Source organism: Cryptomeria japonica, chromosome 1 (genome assembly GCF_030272615.1).
Source record: "Cryptomeria japonica chromosome 1, Sugi_1.0, whole genome shotgun sequence".
NCBI classification, from domain to species: Eukaryota; Viridiplantae; Streptophyta; class Pinopsida; order Cupressales; family Cupressaceae; genus Cryptomeria; species Cryptomeria japonica.
The window spans coordinates 697,857,166-697,880,354 of record NC_081405.1 but is presented as its reverse complement, the minus strand read 5'-3'; the positions used below and the strand labels follow the sequence as shown (position 1 = coordinate 697,880,354).

The window sequence follows — 23,189 nt, the reverse complement described above, 5'->3', positions numbered from 1 at the left end:
GTTAGCCATTGGAGAACGTCAATTCTTCAGTGTTGCAACCATTTGAGGTGGTGAAATATCCACTAAATTTGGCATTTCAGGAGAGCTTCACTCTGAAGTTCTATTTGTGCTTAAAGTAAAGGAATAACAGAAAGGGTTTGAAGAATATTGAGGACTATCGAGTGCAGACCTGAAGATTCATTGGCAGCCATTAGTAATCGTTCTTTTAAAAGTTTGTTCTTGCTGCTATAGTATGCATGAACAGTGCGCATGAACAGTGCACGTGAACAGTGCCGCGCTACAGTATTTGTGCTTGATTCCGATTGCAACTTTCATCTCCATCATCGAGCATCTCTATTATCAGGTTCCTCTTGCAACTCTTAGTAGCTAGTATTGAAATTGTAGGCATATAATTTTGCTGTTGTAAGTGATAACTTTGAATCAGTTTTGGCATTGCTGTAGTCTTTTTGTAAGCCAATTAGTCTTGGCAAATCCATAGCAGCATTGTACTTAGGAATGAATTCAATAAAGAAGATATATGTTGCATACCATTTGTTTGACGAAATGTCCTTTTAATAGCATATATGATCACCATAATAGTTGCATGCCAGTTGTTTGTCAAAATGTCAGTTGGCTGTAGGTATGCATTCCATATCTAATTTTCATGTAAATGCATTGAAAATACCAAAAAGAACTGCACTCGCATACTAGTTCATTGTAAGAGGTATTGTCAACATCATTGGTGAACTTCCTAAATTTCTTGGCAACTTTCAAAGTGTATCAAACAATCTGAAATACAAAAATCAAAATAGAGAAAGACAGCATACAAAGTGTTTGACAATATTCCTTGAGCCAAAATCAGTCAGTTTGGGCAAGGGATATTACATTGATCCTGGAGAGAGGCTTGGTAAGAATGTCTCCAATCTGATCACCTGTACTAATATAATTCAGTCGGATCACATTCCTTTCCACCATATCTCGAACATAGTGATAAGGAATCTCAATGTGCTTAGACCTGTCATGAAATACTGGATTCATTGAAAGCTTGATGCAACTCTGATTGTCACAGTAGATGACAGTAGGATTTGAGGACTGACCAAACAGTCCTACAAGCAATTTCCGGAGCCATACAGCTTCTCTTGCTCCCATGGAGGCTGCAATGTATTCAGCTTCTATAGAACTCTGAGCAACTAAAGGCTGTTTTCTACATATCCATGAGATCATTCCTGATCCTAAACTGAAGCAACATCCTAATGTGCTTTTCCTGTCAACTATGCTTCCAGCCCAATCAGAATCAGTGAATCCATGTAGGTCAAGCTCTACATATTTATATTTCAAACCAAAACCAATAGTTCCTCGAAGATATCTCAGAATATGCTTTGCAGCAACAAGATGTATTTCCCTAGGTTCACACATGAATTGACTTAGTGCATATGACTTGTGTTTGTTTGTGCCATCTATCTTTGCAAATTTTATTTTCTTCTTGAATGGACCTTGAAGTGTGTTTAGCCAAGAATTTGGACATTGCTTTGCTTTATTTCCTTCCAACTTTTCATGCTTTCTTTTGTGTCAAGCGAACTTCAAGTGCCATGTCATTTTGCTTTAATCTCAACTTGCTTTCATCCAGATCTAGGCAAACTCGCTTTCTTCTTTGACGAACTTAGATTGCTTTAGGACAATGCTTTGTCTTGTTCTTTATTTTCCATGTCTTGGCGGACTTGAAGGATAGCTTGCTAAGGCGGAGTTTGAAGTGTCTTGGCAATGCTTCTTTTTCTTCCAACTTAGGCAAAGTTTGCATTGTCTTTGCTTTCATGTTGTTTGTGCCAAGTTTGCTTGGCTTAAACCTAACCAAAGGTAGGAGTTTGCTCAACCTCTGCCATGGGTTACTTAACTGAAGGTAGGAGTTTGCCATTGATTAAACATCTTTTCCTTGACTAAGTCGGACTTTGAGGTTCCTTTGCCATGTGCTCTTTACCTTCAAGGCGGAGTTGAATAGTCTCATGCCAAGGCGACCTTGGCTCCTCTTTGGACAGGGCAGAGTTGAAGGATACTTAGACATGGGCGGAGTTTAAGGAAGCTTGGACATTAGACAACCTCTTTGGGCGGACTTGGAAAATAATATGCCAAGGCGGACTTAGCATGCTTGGTGCCAACTTGGTTTTTCTTTGCTTGATTGAACCTCTTATTCCATGCCTTCCGATTTGAGCAAATTTTTTCAGGACAGCCATATGCCTACTTCCATTGTCACCTTTATATTTGATCAGCCATGTTCATTCTATGCCTATGCCATGTCCATGCCATGCTTATCTGGAACAAAACCCTAATTAGGGTTTTCACCTTGCTTTTTGGATTTGAAGACAATTTTTCAATTCTGAGGACATGGGCACTAATCATATGGCTTAAGGAATGATCTTCTGGAATGAAACCCTAATTAGGGTTTTTACCCTTCTTTTTACACTTGGAGACCAAATTTTCCGATTCTGACAACATGGGCACCAATCATATGGCCTGAGGAACAAAACCTTAATTTCACTTTCAAAAAAGCAAAAAAAAGCAAAAAGCAAGCCAAAAAGTTGCTTCCCGGATTGGGCCCAAAGTGCAAAAAACAAAACTTTCTAAATTTAGAAAAAAAAAAGCAAAAAAGCAAAAATTCCTAAAAATAGAAAGTTGTTGGAAATGACTCAAAGCAATTGCGATCCTCGTCCTTCGGACCTTCTAAGCACTTTGACAACGTTCAAACATTACTCTGAGCATGAACTCTCTACTTGCCTTGGGATGACTTTAGAAACTGACTCAAAACTCTCAAAGAAAATGGATTTACGAAATTGTAGAGCTAGGACAAAACCCTAAAAGCAAAACAGGGGGTCCCCATCTACGATGGAGCAATGTTGTGAAATAGGTCACAACACTGAGGCATTTTTATGTATCTTCAAGCAATGCGTTGACTCCGATCCTCCATCAACAATGGTGTTGGTGAGATTCTACACCATGATCTCTATTTCAATGACAAATAACTTCTCGATTTTCACCATCAGCAGCATTGGGTCAATGACTTGTTTGCCCTCAAGTGGTGGCTATAATATCATGTCTTTTCTTGGGTCTTCATGTCGCTGACTTTGGTCGTCATCGACAATGTTGGTAATTGCCACTCCCTTTGCGGCATGGTTTGAAGAAGGTTTCTCACCTTGATTGGTATGGTTGTCTATAACACCTGTCATACTATGTTCGTCTTCGACTCCAATAGCAATGACGTACTTGCATTTTTTTAGAGGCTCTTTGTTCCTTCACCATCACTCGTTCTACTTCTACTTTGGCTTCTTGAAGTCGTTCCTTCTCCATATGAGGGTCTGAGTATACCACCTTCTTAAATTGCACTCTAGTCATTACTAAAACTGCCTCATCTTGTTCCTCCACATCCAGCATAATAATACCCTCTTGCTTCAAGCAATTGATGTCCTCATGGTCACCTAGTCCACACCATTTGCACACTAAGTCCACTTTGTCCTGCTTGTTTTGGCAATCTCTCACAAATTGTCCCCATTTGCTACATCGTCGACACTGTAAGATAGGATGTCCTTTGGAGTCGTACTGCATTTGATTTTGCCCTCCTCTTTGATATTGATAACCTTCTAGGGATGCATTTTGTGGTTTGATGGAGTGGACTCTCCCTGTGTGAAGAGCACTTGTGTACGTCTAGTCTTCAAATTGTATGGTCACTCCTTTATTGAATGATCCATAACCTAACGAATCTCACAAAACATCTTTCTAGGACAATTATCTTTTGTGTGCCCCGCAACTTTGCACTCTATCATAGTTTGTACGTTTCTTTGTTGGTTTCTTTCTCCACTTTTAATTCTTTCATCATTGGGAGCATGTCCCTCCGGAGTGCTGGTACCATTCACGATTCATTGTCCACTATTACCATCAAAACTTGCATCTTTCTCTATTTTTCTTTTTCTATGTGAGGACATTCTATCTTCACTTTCTATGTCCATCACCCGATTGTAACCTTCAGAATAGGATGATGGTGGTACTACCTTCATTGTTTTTCTTAATGACAAAAAGTAAACCTTCAATGAACCATCACTTTTTTAGACTATCACCCAGTTATGTTTCCAATTTTACCAACAATTCTTTAAGTCTACGATTATAAGCTCATACGCTTTCATGCTTACCTTGTTTTGGATTGTAAATTCCTGCTACTATTTCATAATCATCACGAAGCAATATAAACTCTTCTTCAAAGGCCTTTGTTAATGTCTCCCATGCATTTATGGAGGCTTGGTCAATTCTTGTATGCCAATCAATCGCTACACCTTGTAAAGTGGCTGGAAAAGATAATAGCCAAATTGCTTTATCATCTTGCCCATTTGTTGTGCAGATTGTCTCACAAGTCTTACAATGCCTGACAAGATCCTCGAATCCATTGCATGTAAACTTGGGCATTTTTTTCTTTTCTCCACTAGGGTTTGCCATGGTTTTATTTTGATGCAAACCTAGCGTTCGGAATCTACTTGCTCGAGAGTTTTGATTCAAACATTCTAGTGCTTCTCTCATACTCTTGGCCACGTAGGAACCCTCAACTCTTCCCTTAGCTTTAGCCTTCCGCGCACTTGTTTTGCCTTCAAATTCTCTATTATACACCCTTGGCGCAACTTCTTCGTCAATTGACAACCTTTCAATGCCCCAAAGGCTACTCTCGTATAGTTTTTTGAAGGAATGTGACTTCATCTCCCAACTTCCCTAGTCTGGAGAAGGTTGTCTTGACTTTTCAACTTGAATACATTATCAAGAAGGGCTCCAAATTTTGAATTGTTCAGTTGTATTATCCTCAAGTGTTTCTCATAATCTCCTTCGTTTTTTAGTTTGATAATCCTTAAAGATCACCTAATATCATGGTCTTGACCACCTTGTGGTCTCTTCTCGCCTTTATTGGGGTCTAAGAGCATAAATCGCTTAAATCTGACCCGACTTCTTTTTCAACGAAATGGTACCAAATGTTTGATGTTATACCTAATAAATTATATACATGAAAAACAAGAGTAAAATGTCTTTATTCGCACATGAAAATATTACCAAAAAAGACAAAAGATGATCAACCAAGGATCGGAGTTGATCCAACTAGATCTTTCGCCCCTTAGGTGACTGTCCCATGTTTCTTAAATGCTTCTCATTTGGATCACCATGCTCGCTGTCCTAGGTTTGTTCTAGCTTCTCCTCCTCTTCATTGTTAGATACCACCTTAATTTAATGCACCTTACCCTTCCTAAGACACCTATTACCTAGTTCCCAAGGTTTCTTGCAGCTGAAACATAATTTCTTTCTGCACAACTCATTATGAACCTTATCATCTAGTTTATCCTTTTTAGGCCACTTTTTGTGAAAAGGCTTTTTACCCTTTGTCTCTGGGAAGAGGATCCCTTGGACTGAAATTTATTCTTAGTAGTTGCAAAATCCATATCTCTAGCCTTCTTGAAGAGCATGTGGACTAAGAGCCTTTATCCAACCTCTTAGGGGGTTTGCTAATCCATCCATAAACAACAGTATCAACCTCCCTAATATATCAGTAACCAAAACAGATAATCTGTGAAAATCAGCAATGTAAGTGTATTGTGAACCCCATTGTTTCAACTGAGCCAACTCCTTAAAAGGGAATTTTTGGATCCTTGTTATCAAATCTGCCAATGAGGCTTCCTAGGCTTATTATAAAACAATGTTTCTAAAGCTCATTTGGTATGCTTGGATTATTTTCTCTAAGTTGTTTCTCGAGAGCTTCTTGGGGAGTTGGAAACTGTAGGACGAAAACCCTAAGGGTGTTACGTTTGGTAGTACAAAATTCTACCCTAGCTGGTTGGTTGGAGAGGTCACACACATTTCTCACTGGAGCTTCAACAATTGAGCATGAAATTTGTGAAGTCTTTTTACAAAGACGAATTCCATAGTTAGCTTTGAAAGATTTACAACATTGAAGATGGGACACCATTACTTGTTCTCCATGGCTAGGTGGTTAGGAAATAAATAAATTCATATTTACAAAGGGATGTCATACATGGAGGCTAGTTTATAGTTGCTACACAAGGATGGATTGATGCCATAGTAGAGGGAGCTTGGTTGGTGTTTTGATTAAAAGTTTGTAGGTGGCATGTTAAGGGTTGATTATCCTTATACTGATCGCTTACCTCTGTAGTCAGCATACAATGTCTTGTTCAATAATATTGGTTATCCGATTATGTATTAATTGTTTGTAAAGTGTTTGTTGGCATCATGTAGTTATAAACATTGGTTGATTGACGATTGTGTTCCTCATGGCAACCGTCGGGTCCTTTAAATATATTGTGTATCGTCAAGAAAAGTAGAAAGATCTAGTTGGATCAACTTCGATCCCTGGTTGATCATTTTTTGTCTTTTTTTGTAATATTTTCAACCAAGAATTGCCACTATGTCTAGTACACCTAAATTCAACTCTTTCAAAATGAGTAGACTCTAGAGTTTTGCAAGGGTAGCAAGTGATAGTGTTGATTGATAGTGGGGCTACTCACAATTTCATAGACTCTACATTGGTTGCTAGGAGATGTCTTCCAACTAAGGACTTTGAGGGATTTAATGTTATGGTAGCGGATGGATATGAAATTTAAAGCTTACGAAAGGTTCCACAATTGAGTATCACTCGAGGCGACTACACTATTACAAATGATTTCTTGATGTTTCACATAGGAGATACTAATGCTATTTTGGGCATTCAGTGGTTGCAATCCCTTGGAAAGTATTCACTAAGTTTTCAAATAATGGAGTTCAAATTCAAGGTTGATGGCAAAAAGATAGTCTTAAGAGGAATGTCCAATGGTGCTCCCAGGATTGTTTCAGACATGGTGATGTAGCTTGGGCAGCCCAATGTTTGATATCTATTATGGCTTTACTATCAGGATGATATTCAAACAATGTTGAACAAACATAGTTTGGTTTTCAGCAAGATCCCTCCAGAGAGACACTCAAACAGAGGACATGAGCATACAATTGAGTTGGAGGAAGGATCTAAGCCAGTTATCACTACTTACTGGCACCCTAAGAAGTTCAAAGATGAAAATGAGAAGGCCATTAAGGATTTACTAGACATGGGGCACATTAGACCTAATTCGAATCCCTTTGCTTCTCCTGTTGTCTTGGTAAAGAAAAACGATGTGGCCATGAGAATGTGTTGATGTGTTTTTTATGACACTTCAAACATAGAATAAAATGCTTAGTATTATATCCTCTCTTGAACAAAGAAACCTCATATGCTAATCGATGTGATCAAATGAGATAACTCCACGGTTTACAATGCAAACAATCAACTTTATCCTTGGGATAGACTCGGTGTATTTGATGTGATCCTGCTAGTGATCACAAAGGGACTTGCATTTATGAACACTACTAGAACGTGAAATCTATACTAAACTTGAAAGAAATAAAGGACAAAAAGGAAAAGGTTAAGGGAATCTAATCTAATCCTAAGAACAATGATAGTAATGGGTGATGCTTTGATAGACTAACTCCTTCAAATCAAGCCTTGCTTCGCATGATGACAACAACTATACAAAATTGATGCAATCTTCTAAGGAAATGGAAGATTTTCACATTGCAAACACATCATCCAAATACCCAATGCTAGTGCAACTTGAACAAGTATCCACAATTGTACATAGCACAATAACATGGTTCAGGCTAACTTTACACTGTAGCTTACAATCAGCAAACCACAAAAAGTATGAACCAAGAAATTCGTCACACATCATTGCACTTTTCCATTAAGATCAATGAACTTTAACTAAATTTGAGAAGTGACAAGAAACCATGCAAATTGTAGAAACAACACATAGAGATCCACCACGCTTCAATGAAAATCATGTATTAATTTCAACAAGTCTTGGCAACAACTTCGAGTTTCCTTCTCCTACTCTGCTACTACTTTTTATCACTAACTATTAACCTTTACGAATGAGAAGGTTGAGCCTTATATAGAGGTCTCCTTTACAATTCAATGGCTCTGATTGATTCAAGATTAACGGCTGAGATTTAACAATAAAACCCTAATTAGGGTTAGTTACAACTAACTTCCCTTGACCAATAAGAAAATTACATTATTTGGACACATGTCCTTTGAATGCAGATCAATTAGTATATTGAACTTTGTGCCTCCACATGTGTAGCTTGTTGATGAGTTAAGTTCATTGAACTTGGACACTGACTTGGAATAGGTGCCACATCAGCATGCTCATCTTGAAGATCACCACGAAGAAGTCCTTGTGTTTGAGCAATATCTCTTGATACTCAACATTCACATCTCCTTGCTGTGAAAGTGGTTGATATTGTCAAACTTGTCACAATTGTTGCTTGATGCTATGAAAGTGGTCGATATTGTCAAAATTGTCCATGTTGTCAAGGTTGTGAAAATACAAGAAAAGTTGCAAAAATGTTGTAGTGGAAAATTTACTTGCGATTCCATCAGGAATTGCAAGTATTTCATACAATTCTTGCTTTACAATGATGAACACTAAAATTTGTCAAGAACAACATAGATGATGAAGGTGTCAAGATTTTCAAGCTTTGAAAATGTTGTATTTTTGTTTGAATGTTGGGCAACTTAGAAAATTTTCGCACTAAGGCAAAGGAAGGTGGATGTTGATGAAAAGTGTCAAACTCCTTCTAAGTCCAACAAGGGAAAATGCAAAATTTGATGAAATTCCGCCTTTGCTGATGCAAAAAAGTGTCAAAGACCAACATTGGATCTTGCACAAATTGTAAAACATGTTCCAAACTCCGCCAATCTTGGGCTCGGAATGTTGAACTACGCACAAGCCCACCACTCAGCTTTGAAATGTTGAAGAAAGGTGAAATTTTGCCCTTGAAGGTTTGTGCACAACTTATCTAACTCCGCCACTTTTGTAGGAAAGTGGGGAAATACAACAATCTCCATCACTTTTGTAGAAGTGTGAAAATGCAACAAACTCCAATCAGAAAAATATGGAACTCCTTAAAACTCCACCCTGCACTTGCAGGGAATTGTAAAAATTCTTGAAATTCCAACCTTGCAAATTGTTGAACTTCTAAAAACTCCGATCAGAAATTGTTGATCTACAAAAAGGTCCGCCAAGGTGTATGACAAAATATCGAACTAGCTTCTCAACTTCCCACTACAAATCAGTAAAATGTTGAACAGCTGCAAAGTCCGATGGTGGAGAATGTGGAAACATTTCAAAGTCTGCCACAGGTCAAAAATGTAGAATTACCTTAAACTCTGCCACCTCAGAGTGAAAAGTGTCAAACTGATCCAAACTCCACCTTTTTGTATTGCAATAGTGTTAATCTTCATCAAAGTCCACCATAGGTGATAGGTCAGTATCAAAGTGAATTCAATCAGACCTGTAAACAATGAGAAGTCAAGTCAAAAAAAATCATCAGACCTGGAAGTGCCTAAATCAGATTCAAAACTTTGCATTCCAGACCTAGGGTTGCTCATTTTCAGATTTAAAGGGGGGGGTTGCAATTTGTTTGATGAGGTTTTGATGTTGTTTTCATTACCAACACACAATTTCTCTTAATTCACAGAGTGTTTTCTTTTCAGGCTTTGAGTTCAAGGAGGCAAATACAACATGAGCATGAAGCTCATTAAGGGATGCAAAATCAAGATTCATTCACATGAAGAGAGAAGACTTCACAAGAATGCGTATGGAGTCACAATGAAGAGCATCATGGCACCTAAACTTTATGACTTCAAGGCTAGGAGGAAGCTAACATATGCACTTCACTCTTTCAACATTGTAGCACAACGGGGAGACAAGTTCAAAGACCTTCATGATGAGAATTCAAAGAGGAAAAACATAAGACAATCTTGAATTTTCCTCCAGAAATTCAAGAATCGTAGTCAGTACACCAATGCATTATACATCAAGCACGGGCATCACAGGGTTTACCTCAAACATAATCAATGTCAGAGGCACAAAGGAAGGCCAATGGAGACCACTTTACAATGAGGAAGATCAAATGCCATCAAAGAGAGAACGAGGATAATATTCCCATGTATGAAGATGAAAAGTGAGGGTGATCGAGGATGAATGATAGCTTTAGAAGAGTTAATCAAAGTTAGCATGATCACTTAGATGATACAATTTGGGAATATGTCCCACCATCTTCATAATATTGAGCAACTGGATAATGTTGAGTATCAAGAGATATGTCTCAATCTCAAACACTTTGTGATGATGTAGTTGAGGTGGCATCCTAGTCATCATTCAACCCAACAGATTGTGCCACATCAACATGTCTAGATACAACGAACCTGACTCATCCAAAGGTGGAGTGACACATGGCACCACATCAAAGTTTGCCCAACATACCTAACCTCATCATTCATTCGTCAGAATTCAAAGATGGACATGTATCCAATTCAATGTAATTATTTCACTGGTCAAGAAAGAGTTTGTTGTAACAAACCCTAATTAGGGTTTTATTATTAAATCTCGACCATTGATTTCAAATCAATCTTGGCCCTTCATTGTAACTGAGATCTCTATAAAAGGCCTAGCCTTCTCGTTTGTAAAGGTTAATACTTAATAGTCAGTAGTCAATAGTTAACAGTTAGAAGTAGCAATAGAATAGGAGGAGGAAGCTTGAGATTGTTGCCAAGTTATGTCAAAATCAATGCAATACTTTCATTGAAGTTATGGTGGATGCATGTGTTGTGTTTCTACATTTTGCATGGTTCCTTGTTACTTCTCAAGATTAATTAGAGTTCCTTGATCATGGTGGATGCTTATGAAGATATTGTGATGAATTCCTTGGTACATACTTTTTGTGATTTGCTGATTGTAAGCTACAATGTAATGTTAGCCTGAGCGTAATCATTGTGCTAAGTTCGATTGTAGATACTTGTTCAAGTTGCATCAACATTGGGTATTTGAGTGATGTATTTGCAATGTGAAAATCTTCCATTTCCTTAGAAGATTGCATCAATTTTGTGTAGTTGTTGTCCTTGTGACGAAACAAGGCTTAATTTGAGGGAATTTGTCTACCTAAGTATCATCCATTGTCATCATTGTTCTTAGGATTAGATTAGACCTCTTAACTCTTCCCTTTTGTCCTTTATTTTCCAAGTTAAGTTAGAGTCTATGTTCCAGCAGTGTTCGTGAAAACGTAAGTCCCCTTGTGATTCCAACAATATCACATCAATTTCACTGAGTCTATCCCGAGCATTAAGTTGCATTGTTCACATTGTAAACCTTGGGGCATTCTATTATGTGTTTGAGGTGCATAAAAAACACATCAACACATCCTTGTTTCAAAAACCCATATTTATTTTGGAGGGGGCAATGCATCCCTACGGAACACTATAAATACAAAATTGGCAAGCACACATTTGCTGCAGTCTCATATATTTCCTCTCAGTCACATAAAAATTTGCACATATGATAATCCCTCTCTCCACAAATCTATTCTATTATCAATATATCAAAAGACAATCTATACTTGCATGATGCTTGAACTTATTAAGGTATTGTAAGAGGAATGCTAATTAAATTCTTTATTTGGTAAATTGTATTCCAAAGTATATGAATGATATTATCATCGGTACATTTTCCCTTGTGGGTGAGTCTATGAAAGGAATCTTATTTTCATAATTATCCTGAGCACAAGGCATGACTATGTATAAAAAAATTGGTTGACTTCCCTAGTTTGTGCCTTTTTCAAAGCTTTATTAGTTTCTCACAGAATTAAATATGATTTTAGGAATTTCTTAACAAACAGGGTTATACCTATTTTATAAAAAAAGTACATGATTCAATACGTGGTATACATAATGCAGTCATGATGTGAAGTTTCTCTATCAGTTTCCAGTTCAGACATATGAACATTTTACCTGAAATGGTAACACAGTCCAGACATACATTCTCAGATGGAGATAAAGCTTATTATGGGAAGCACCCTTTAACTCATATCTAATACTACCTGATCCATTACATAGGCCACAGCTAACGAGCGTGAAATTTTGGTGACTGCTGCCTTCTGTTTCGCACTGAATGAAGAGGATAATGTATCATCTCTGACTTGCTGGAAAGGCTCTATTTTCACTGTTTTTATTGCTGAATCAGATGATGATAGCTCGCATTCATTATCAGGCATGCAAATGCTTCCAGACTTCACCATTTGGCATTCTGCCACAAGAAATCCAACCAAAAATAGATCTTTAACCATTGGTAAAACTAGTGCATTACATTCTAGAATCTCCTCAACCTGCATTATCAGAGATCAAGCAATGAACTTCAAGTAAAATATTCAAGGTTAATTATTGAATAAGAGAAAACTCAACATCAAAAACCAAGATTAGATAGTCAGGATAAGATATACACCCACTTGTTGTTCTGCAATGGCTGCTTCGGCTGAGCGTAAGTTTACTTGTGAATTGAATATACCAGTTAAGAGCAGCATATCATCTTGCTTTGCTAATTCTTGGCCAGGATATATGACAGCTTGCTTTAGCTCTAGCTGGTCTGTTACATAGCTTCCAGCTGGTCGGAGATAGATCTGCAAAACTTTGAGGTAAATTTTCTAGTCGGTTTAGATTGGAGCAATATAAAACCCTTGTCATTTAGTTATACGAAACCTGTAGGTAGCAACAGAAACTGTCCCCCAGAATACATGCTTTCCACATTAGAATAGTTAAATAAAACTTGATGGTGCAAGGAAGAAAAATAGCAAAATTGGCAAAAAAATTTCCATGCTGAACAGATAATTCTAGCTGGAAGATGCCCAATTTTAACACAAATTGAAATAATGTCAGAAAACAAGAATTGAAAAGAAAAATTATTAAAATACGAACTGTCAATTTATGATGAATGCTTGAAATTGAAACAACTCTAGCCATCTGCATTGACGACTCTTCCAGAATTTAGTGGTACAGAAGGAACATGTTATAAGTAGTTTAAGTGGCACATCAAGTTTGACTTCATGAGATTTCTATCCCCTTCTTTATCAACAGTCAAAACTATTAAATTACTTATCCTTAATATCAGAGAGAGGTATCTGTATACACCAAAAAGTCGAAACCGTAAGTGTGTTTGAATCCTCTAAGAATTTCCCATAATCATCATGGACAAGTGTAACATCTCGTAAAAGAAAATTATAGAGAACAAACCCTAGCTCACAATTATAATTGTTTGCACAACTAACATAAATATGAAATAAACCCAGAAAATTGCAATTTAATTGTTCAATCTCTAATTAGATATGATGTTTAAAATATAGATCTGAAAGACCAAATTAATCCCACATAATGGGAGATATTTTGCAGCAGTTTATTACTTGATGAAATCACCTTTTTTAAATCTTTGGACTGCTTAAAGTTAAAAATAATTCAAACTGATATTTTAATTCAAATACTGGTGAAAACTACTTGGTGAAAACACCTCTTGTAGCTACTGATTCAAAGGATGTTTTAATTCAAATTGAAATTTATCAAATTTGCACAATGGTGATTTCCATGTGGAATCACTGTTTAAGGAATTGTGGATTCTCGTCCTCCAATTCCAGACCTAGAGGGTTTCATCCTCAGGTTAATTGAATCATAGTTCCATGTTCCACAAGGAGTAGAAATCAGATAATAATTCATTTTCTCAATGATGCCTCCTCCTTGCTTGATTTCTCTTAAATAGATCATTTTCTCCAATAGACATAACGTAATTTTATAATATTTTTTAACTCTTCCTTAAGGCTGGTAATCACACTTCTTGGAGAATACACCTACGCCATGTTTATAGCATATACTTCTACACCCGATCATGCTCACAGGCCATAGAACATGGTTGTTATTATTAGTGGCCTATTTGTTTTTTGTGTAGTCAAGGTTAATATCAGAGGACATTACAGTTTGCCCTTCCCAAGATTGTTTGTTCTCAAGCAATTGCAAATTAGGATGCTGAAGAATTTTTGCACCTTCCCATGTAGCATCCTCTTTAGGAAGATCTTTCCATCAAACTACATATTTTGTACTTGTCTTGTTCCTTAGCATTTTTTCTCTGAAATACAAGAATCCAAATCAATAGACTTGAAATGGAGAGAAGAAGGCAGCCAGAAAACCAACAAGAACATGAAGCTACAACACATTCAAGGAGACAGAGAACAGCATGCAAAGCATCAAATACTAATTAGTCACCTAGACACACCTATCAAGAATCAGAAGTTAGAATCTTAGGTAAAAACATTACATGCATTGATTCTAGAAAGAAATACCTATTTACTTCTGAAGACTTAGTTAGCATGATAAAAAAACATAGAAAAATACAATGGTCTGATTACGAGAAAAAGGAAAAAGATGTGCTCGGTGGGAAGTGGAGCGTGCATAACATAATTGTTGAATACTTGCAAAGTTGTGGCATGTACTATCAAGATCTTCTGACATATTTTGATGGCTACAATCCCACTTCTACTAATACAATATAGCAAAGAAGCATTAATCATTTGGGGAATTAATTGGCAAACCAAAAGTATAAGATTTTTTGAAAAAATCGGGAAAAATCGGATCTACAAATACAGTAAAAAAATTGAAGAAAATAATCAAAAACTACTATTTTTTGTATTTAAGGGCATTTCCATAGTATAAAGATATTATAAGCAAATAAAACTAAGTTTGAGTACATGGCTACAAAAAAAATATAAAAAATAATAAATAAATACATTTTTACAACCTAACAACAAGAACTAAAAAAGTGTAATTATAATATAATTTAATAAATTAATAATATAATAAGAAATAATAAATATAAATTAAAATATTATATAATATTAATATGTGTTAATTTGAATTAACAATGTAATATCAATAATTAGTTATTATACTATAAATATAATCCATTCAAAACATATATAATGATCATATATTATTAAACATTTACGTTTATTATAATTTAAATTATTAAATATAAAATATTAAACTATTAATCTATTGCAATCTATATTTAATATTTTAAACATTTATAAAATATTATAAATTAATTATATATATTATAAGAATTATATTAATAAATTAAAATTACATATTTTAATTAACAACTAAAAATTTTAAAACCTAAAACTATTAAAAATAAATCTAATTGAAACAATTAAATCGAATGTTAAAAATCAGTCAAATAAATAAAACTATTGCTGGAAGACTATAAAATAGAATTTACATGGGCAGCATTGAATCATCCTAGAAACCCCACAACGGCAAACAAAAACTTCGGTTTTTCATTCTTTCACTTCGATTTCACGATTTGCCTTCTTTGTCCTCTGCAATAACTCCAATGGTCTATCTCCTGTCGCGCGACACGATAAATAACAGATTCACGGTTTATTTGTGCATTTTCATGGGCATTCTAGGGTTTTGCAGGCTGTTGAGGGATACCTGAAATGCTCATGATTTTTTTTCGATTAGACACATGATTTTTTCGCGATTAAAAAGTGGTAAAAATCGTTGACAATCATTGACCCGATTTTGGCGATTATTTTGGGGAAAAAATCAGGGCCGGTGACGATTCCCGATTAATCGCGTCTGATCGCGATTTTTTCCCAATTTATGCTTCACTGCAATATAGAAGTACAAAACTGAAAAAGAGTGCCTGATATGTTTCCTTGAGAATATGATGAGTGAACTTCTAACGGTTATTGAATTCCAAAAAGCTAATGTACAAAGTTATGATGTGGTCATTGATTATAGAAATGTGGACGAATTCCTTGATGTGTATATGGAATATTTCCACACTAGACATCAAAAAATTCTTAAATACATTAAAGAATCTAAGTGTGAAAATCAGATTCACTGGTAAAATACTTCATTCACATTAACTAAAGAAAAAATACAATATATATAAGTTACAAAAATACAGTAGGTATTTAATGTCACCTACTACCTACAATTGTAGACATTAATGAAGTCTAACAACCTAAGTTGACCATTAACAATATAAGGAGCTATTATTCTAACAATGAGAAACTCTTTGAGTTGTTTGAAACTCAAATAAAGAAATTTGAGTGTTTGTGATCTCTTGATGAGCAGAAAGAAAGAGTTCCCTTTTAATAATTATGAAAAAGATTACAATGACAAGGATGGTCAATACAAATGGACAATATAACTATTGGTGGAAGAGATGAGGATAGATCTTATAGGGTAAAATACTTCATTCACATTAACTAAAGAAAAAATACAATACATATAAGTTACAAAAATACAGTAGGTATTTAATGTCACCTACTACCTACAACTGTAGACATTAATGAAGTCTAACAACCTAAGTTGACCATTAACAATATAAGGAGCTATTATTCTAACAATAAGAAACTCTTTGAGTTGTTTGAAACTCAAATAAAGAAATTTGAGTGTCTTTGAGTTGTTTGAAACTCAAATAAAGAAATTTGAGTGTTTGTGATCTCTTGATGAGCAGAAAGAAAGAGTTCCCTTTTAATAATTATGAAAAAGATTACAATGACAAGGATGGTCAATACAAATGGACAATATAACTATTGGTGGAAGAGATGAGGATAGATCTTATAGGGTTCAAAATTTTGGCATGAGACATTAAGATGTGGAAACAGTCACTCTCCTCCCATTTTGTCATATGAAGAAAAAGTTGAATATAGGGAGAAAGTGTTGAGTCCTCTTGAGCAAGAAAGGCAATGGCTTATTAAAAAGCTAGAGTTGAAGGTAGCTCAACTTGCCACCATTAAGAATTCAAAAGCCCTCTTAGTATGCAGAGAGGATGAACTTTCTTATGAGAAAGAATGTTCTTGGTACTATGAGGATGATAATGAACAATATGATACATCTAAATGTGCCTCCATAAGGGGTGAAGACGAATATTATGTGTGATGCAACTAATTCAAAGTTTCAAGATGAGCATTGTGTTGATGCAAAACAATATAAGCCAACTCACAGCACAGAATATCCAAAGGGAACTCATACAACCAACCAATAAGTCCAAATCACCATGTGAGGACATAATGGCACATACAAATGAAGTTGTGGTGTAGGTAGATATCAACTAAGAGATAAGCAAGTGCCTGCATAAAATGAAACTGTTGTTAGCACAAAAGGAAATTCCATGGGCAGCAATAAGAAGTCACAAACAAGAAGAGGATAAGATCGAGAGCAACAGTGTAAAGAAGGTGACAGAGAAATAATTGTTTGGGGAAGCAATCAGTAGTGAAGAAGAAAGAGGTGCTACCAGCTCATGATCATGAAATTCAAAAGAACACAAAGTTGATAGGTGAAGCACAATTAATTCCACCCATGTCACTGGAAAAGCCATGTGTAGGTAATGTGGAGGAACCGGATGTCCCTCCTTGCATTCAATTTCAAGTCATACCTCGCATCCTTGATGCAAATGACTTGATCTCCCCACAAAAGAAAATGGATCTATCTTGTGAGAAGGTCAAGATACAAGGGCAAGAGGAATGCCTACATAATGAGGTAGACAATTGAAACATCATACATGAGGCTCCATCTGTTGATTGCTAGTCCAAGTTTTCTTTTGGAAGGTCACAATGAAGAAGATGTTGTCTCAATTTTTGAACTTTCAAAAATTGACAACCCCTACAAATTTTTACTCAAAATTAGTAGTTTTCTTCTCTAAGGCACATTTTACGAAGCTTAAACTCATATTTGTTGATGTCAAATCATCAGTGGGTGTGTTTGTCATCGTTGTCCAAGTTTTGGTTGGTTTTTGCTTTCATTTTCCTAGTTTTTTGTGCAATTTCAGGTTTTGAGTTCCTCATTGCAAGTAGGAACTTTTTGATGTCACTGCAAGTAGGAACTTTTTTATGTCGTTGCAAGTAGGGACTTTTTGATGTCACTACAAGTAGAGTTAACTTTACTTGCAATAGGGTCTTAGAAACCCGATTACAAGTTACTTGCAGTAGGGTCTTAGAAACCTAGTTACAAGTTAACTTTACTTGCAGTAGGGTCTTAGAAACCCAATTACAAGTTACTTGCAGTAGGGTCTTGGAAACTCAATTGCAAACCTTTCTATTGCCATTATATTATTAATTGCAATCAGGTCTTTGAAACCCGATTGCAAGCCAATATTGCAAGAAGGTTAAATACTTTTGCACTTGTAAACAGGTCCTAGAGACCTGATTGCAAGGGGTTTCAATGCATGTAAGGACAATAAACAAAAGCTAGTGTTGTCAAATGTTGATGACAGTAGTGATGTAAATTGAAAAGAGTACATTATCATAAGCACAGAGAGAACTTCTCCTGAAGAATCTGTATTACCCCAAGCAAGAAGATGAGATTAGAGTTCATTGGCAAAGGACATAAGAACTATTAATGATGCAAATTGATATTCCTGGACAAATATCCTCACCAATCTTGAATACTTCAAGTGCCAACATATTGTAGCAGCATGAAAACCTCCTAGACAAAGGATGATGTAAATAAAGTCGTGTCTTGGACACTTAGATTAATTTCAATTATGCATTTTTAATTTCCCTTTGACAAATTACATGCAATGCTAAAAATTGTAATTGTAAGTAGTCACATTACTTGAATTCTTGTAACTTGTAATTACATGTAAACAAATTACAAGTTGAAAGACAATAAGATTGTAATTTGGACTAAGTCATAGTTAGCTGTGGAATAAGTCTTAGTTAGTTGGACTTCTCCCACTTTTTGCTCTTAGCCCCTCTCTTATATATTGGAGGGTGCTCTATGTAATTTTTATCTTTTTAGCAAGCAAGAAAACTCTGCAGAAATTTACAGTCATAAAGACTTTGTGTTTTATACTTGTAAATTGATTTCTCAGGCAATATCAAGAAGGCATTTAAGTTTCAGACTTTGTGTTGAAACCTTGTTCTTATTTCCATTGTGTTCTTATGTCATAGTGACATATTTTTCCGCATATGTTTGAGATTCTGGTGAGATTGTTAAAAGGAGCTTTGATCTAACTTCTTGTAGACTTTGTGCTACAAGTATTAAGGATTAAAATAGCTAAGTCTTCATAATAGAGAGAGATTATAAGACTTTGTGCTTGTAGTTACTCCTAGTTATAGTAGTGTAGAGGTGCACCATATCAATAGACTTTGAGTTGTCGTAGGTTGTACATTGTTATCATATTAATCATTTTGGAAGGTAGATAGGATAGTAGAAAAGTAAAGACTTTGAGCTTTTGTTTCTACATTCCCGTCCCGGGGAAGTAACGGAAGACTTTTGAACTTTCACGGAAACTTCACTTCTTTTTTGTATAAGAATCTTGGTAGTTGTTAAAGTTTTTTAAGGTGTTGTGTTTGTTTTCTTAATTGCAATTTCTTTTCTGGAAAGAGTAAAGAATATCATCTTTTTTGAAAAAAGAGAAAAAGATGTTCTCCCACCCAAGTTAGATTAGTGTTTTAGTTAATTTGTAATAGTAGAAAAGGGGGAGCCTTCCCTTAGAATTAGGAGAGTTTTAACTCACGCTGTGGCTGAAACCACAATTTTGCACGCCTCCCCAGGCGTACAAAATTTTCAACCAACAGAAGAGACCCTTGCTAATGTCCTCCTGGCCTTGCTCTAGTTGAAAATGTAGAAGGTGAATCAGTCACTTGGACCAAGAAATCAACTGATGCAGATATGCAAGTCAAAAAGATATTTCAAGATGCACCAGTCTTGCTTATTTTCGGGTTTTCTTGAAACCCCTTATCTTTTCCCCTCTGCCATATCCTCCAAAGGATGAAGACGGACAAGAAAAACATATTGTATTAATCAATAGGTCTTCACATGATGATAAATGGAGGTGTGCACAATGGGAAGACAAGGTGACATCCATAGAAAATTATGGTGTGCATATAGATGCAACAAAGTTTAGTAAGGCATATTCCAAAATTGCATCCACCTGTTGTTACCTCCAAAATAATCTAGGAGACAGAGATGTAATATTTTACCTACAAAATGTGAGATATGCCCTTGAATGGAATGAAAGTTAGCATAAGGCATATGAAATACAGCTCCAAAGTTATGTGTTGATTGTTTGGAAAAAATCAAGATGGTTTGCTACTTGAATGTTCTAGATGGTTGTGCTTACTAATTTTCCTTATGTTAATGCAATGTTAAACATGCAAGACTAATACTATAGGCATTTAAGCTAGTAATTAAGATGTTTGAAGGTGTTGTGTGAAGTTGACAAGTAGGCATCTGTAACAAGTGATTGCTAGGAGAGTATCTCCAGCTTTTTACAGATCGAGTGGTATCAAAGAAAGGTTTTAGATATCCTTGCAAGAATGACTAATATAAAAGCATTTTTTACTGGTTATGTCCTCTACAAGGTCTAGTGGAAGTGAGGATTTATTCCCTTTTAAGCATGAGATCAATACAAGAAAGTGTAATAGGGCAGTGAGATCAATAGCAAGAGATATGGACAAAGACAAGGCATTATTTATAAGGGTAAAAAATGATGTTGCCCATATTTCTAGTTCGATTTGAAAGCATAATGTTTGCCTTAACTAAGAAGCATGGTATTCCATAAAAGAATCAAAAAGAAAAAGGTTAACCTAAGAAGACCATGCAAGAGCAAGGAGGGACCTTGTATGGCAGATTCTTCATGGCTAGTGTTAAGATTGACATTCAGCCATTTGATGGATAGATAAGTGCCGAGCAGCTTGACCAATGGGAGTCTCAAAGTGTGGCACATTTCAGCCGACACAAGATGTCTCCTCATCAAACAAGTCTCATTTGCTAGAGTTAAACCATCCAAGCATACTCTGCCCTGCTGTGAAAGCTATGCTCACTCCTTGCAAGTTAATATGCCATCAATTTCTAGGTGGTTTACCCTATTTGCTATTAAGGAGAAAAAGTGACACAATAGCATTACTTAAAAGTTTAAAACAAAACCAAAGTATGCAAGAATACACAAGTGAGTTTACAAATAAAGCAGTCCAATTGGGAAAGGATGGCATGGACCTTAAAGTATTCATGAATTACACAAGTAGGCTTTTAGACACCTAAAGAAATTTGTTTTGAATGCCAAATCCCAGGATATAGATGAAGCATGTGCACAAGCACTAACTACATTCAAGAAGAGCAGGATAAAGGTCAGCAGTATGGTCATGACAAAGACAAGGGTAAGGGCAAGTGGAAAAGCAAGAAGAATGCATATACTACTGTTAATACAAAGGGCAAAAGTAAAGGTAAGTTCCATTGCACTCATTGTGAGAAGGATGGACCTTTAGAATAGAGGTGTTGGAAGTTACACCCGAAGTTGCACCTTAAAAGTGACACAAATGTGAGCAAAGAGAAAGAGATAGATTATGGTTCCCAGATTGCAATAGGTTGTCAAGTGCTCCAATTCGTAAGGGTGTGTGCATAGTGAATGATGGGTTTCCTAATGAAGATGAAACCACCAATGTCTTCCACATAAAAATCCAAATGAAAAGGCAAAATAGTATATTATTTCGGATGGTTGAAGCAGAGAGTGGATAAATCAGTAACTAAGTAATGTAAGCTTCAATTCAGACTTAACCCAGAATTTAGAGATGAGGTGATTGTAGATGCAATACCCTTGATTGTTTGTGTTGTCATCTTTGGGCGTCTTTATTTGTATGTTTGGGATATAGTTTAGTTCAGAAAGAAGACCCAATATAGGTTTCGGTTGAATGGCAAGAAACAACATAGCATCCTAAAATTAGGGTGACGTTCAAAGAAATTCATAGAACTGAGATAAATTTCAGTAAATGTGATTTCAAAAATCAGCGAGATGTTCTAAAATTAGGACAAGATTCAATTTCCAAACCCACTTGATTGGCACCTAAAATAGCATATAGTTCTCAGAAAACCATTGATGAATCTCAAAAAGGACTTACCATAAAAATGCCTTACAAATTTCGTATTCTTGTCTAAACCCCAGCGAATACAACTAAAAACCTGTCCTAGCAACATGCTTTTAATCAGTATAACCTGAAGCTCGTCCACATTTTCTCTTCAATTGTCCATCATATGATGGCATTAGGAAGTATTGCAGGTATTTGCAGTCATACCCCAGTATATATAAGATCTTGAAACCAAAAATAAGAAAAAGATGCAAATATAAACAGCGGTCTTATATTCTACGGATCATTTTTGCTTAAAGCACATCAAAAGTCTTCTCTCAAGACTGAAATCTTGATTTAATGCAATCAAACAGACGTTCGGAATAAGTCTTATATACCACTTTGCCTGTAAACATCAATCTAAACTCATTGATGATATATTACATTAAAACTAGAAAACCATATCAAAACCAACCTGCACAGTTAAATCTACTACGATAGGTCCCGCAGACCATTTTTCTTTAACTTTAAAATTCATTTGTCTAATCCCTTAATATTGCAATATTATTGAGCAGAAGAAGATGCTTATAATACTGACTGATAGAATGGCATCATCCCCGACAATATTTGCACAGAGAGAAAGCTGTTCAATGCAGAGTGTCCTGAACTCGGCGCTGGGACCGGCAAATACTCCAGCTGGAACAACCTTCTCCACCCTCTGCACAATTTCAACAGAGTACCCACATATCTTCTGCATTGCCAAGGCAATTGCCATTGCAGAGGAGCTGAGCTCCCCTTCATCACCACGCTCTGCATTGCACTGCACCACTTCAAGGCAATCTGCACCCAATTCATGTGGGCCGGTATCGTTTTTGGTTGCACTTGAGTTATCTGAAAAACCCAATTCTGGCGAGCCTGTACAATTGTGAAGAGCGCCTGAATTTTCTGTAATGCCCAATTCAGATTGGCCTGTGCCATTTTTAATTGCATTTGGATTTCTGTGTAACCTTTTCGACAAGGAGCCCAAAATGAATAGAGTTTCTTTATACTGTAAGGAACAGGAATTCGAAAGTCTCTTGGGATACATGTGGTTGTCCAACATGTGTGGGGAAATGTGTCGGAGTGTTTGTTGTGCTGCGGAAAGATGAAGCTGTGCCATGATTTTCGAAAGAATAATAGGAATAGTAGGTTTATACGTTTGGAGAGACGCTACCTTTAAAGAATTCTTTGAAGCTGAAAATTTTGAACTTACGCATGTAGGTTTCTTAAAATATCAAAATTTTGAGTGTCTTATCATTAATTTTAGCAATTAAATTTATAATTATAAAGTTAAATCTAAAAAAATATTTGTAAGAATTTCAATAATAGATAAATAAATAGTATTGGATAACAAAATTTTAAAAAGTGAATGGAAAATTTTTTAATAT

General features: G+C 35.9%; 1 protein-coding gene across 1 annotated transcript in view; it reads right to left on the bottom strand.

The window, feature by feature from the left end:
• The window catches only part of LOC131044638 (chloroplast sensor kinase, chloroplastic), an 81,434-nt gene extending 58,450 nt beyond the window's left edge, over positions 1-22,984 (bottom strand). The window contains exons 1-3 of the mRNA XM_057978001.2: positions 22,361-22,984; positions 12,367-12,537; positions 11,962-12,246 (exon numbers count right to left, since the gene is read on the bottom strand). Of these exons, the coding sequence (XP_057833984.1) occupies positions 11,962-12,246; positions 12,367-12,537; positions 22,361-22,921 (1,017 nt within the window). The 5' untranslated portion in view covers positions 22,922-22,984. The remainder of the gene's footprint in view (positions 1-11,961; positions 12,247-12,366; positions 12,538-22,360) is intronic.
• Between the last annotated feature and the right edge of the window lie 205 nt (positions 22,985-23,189).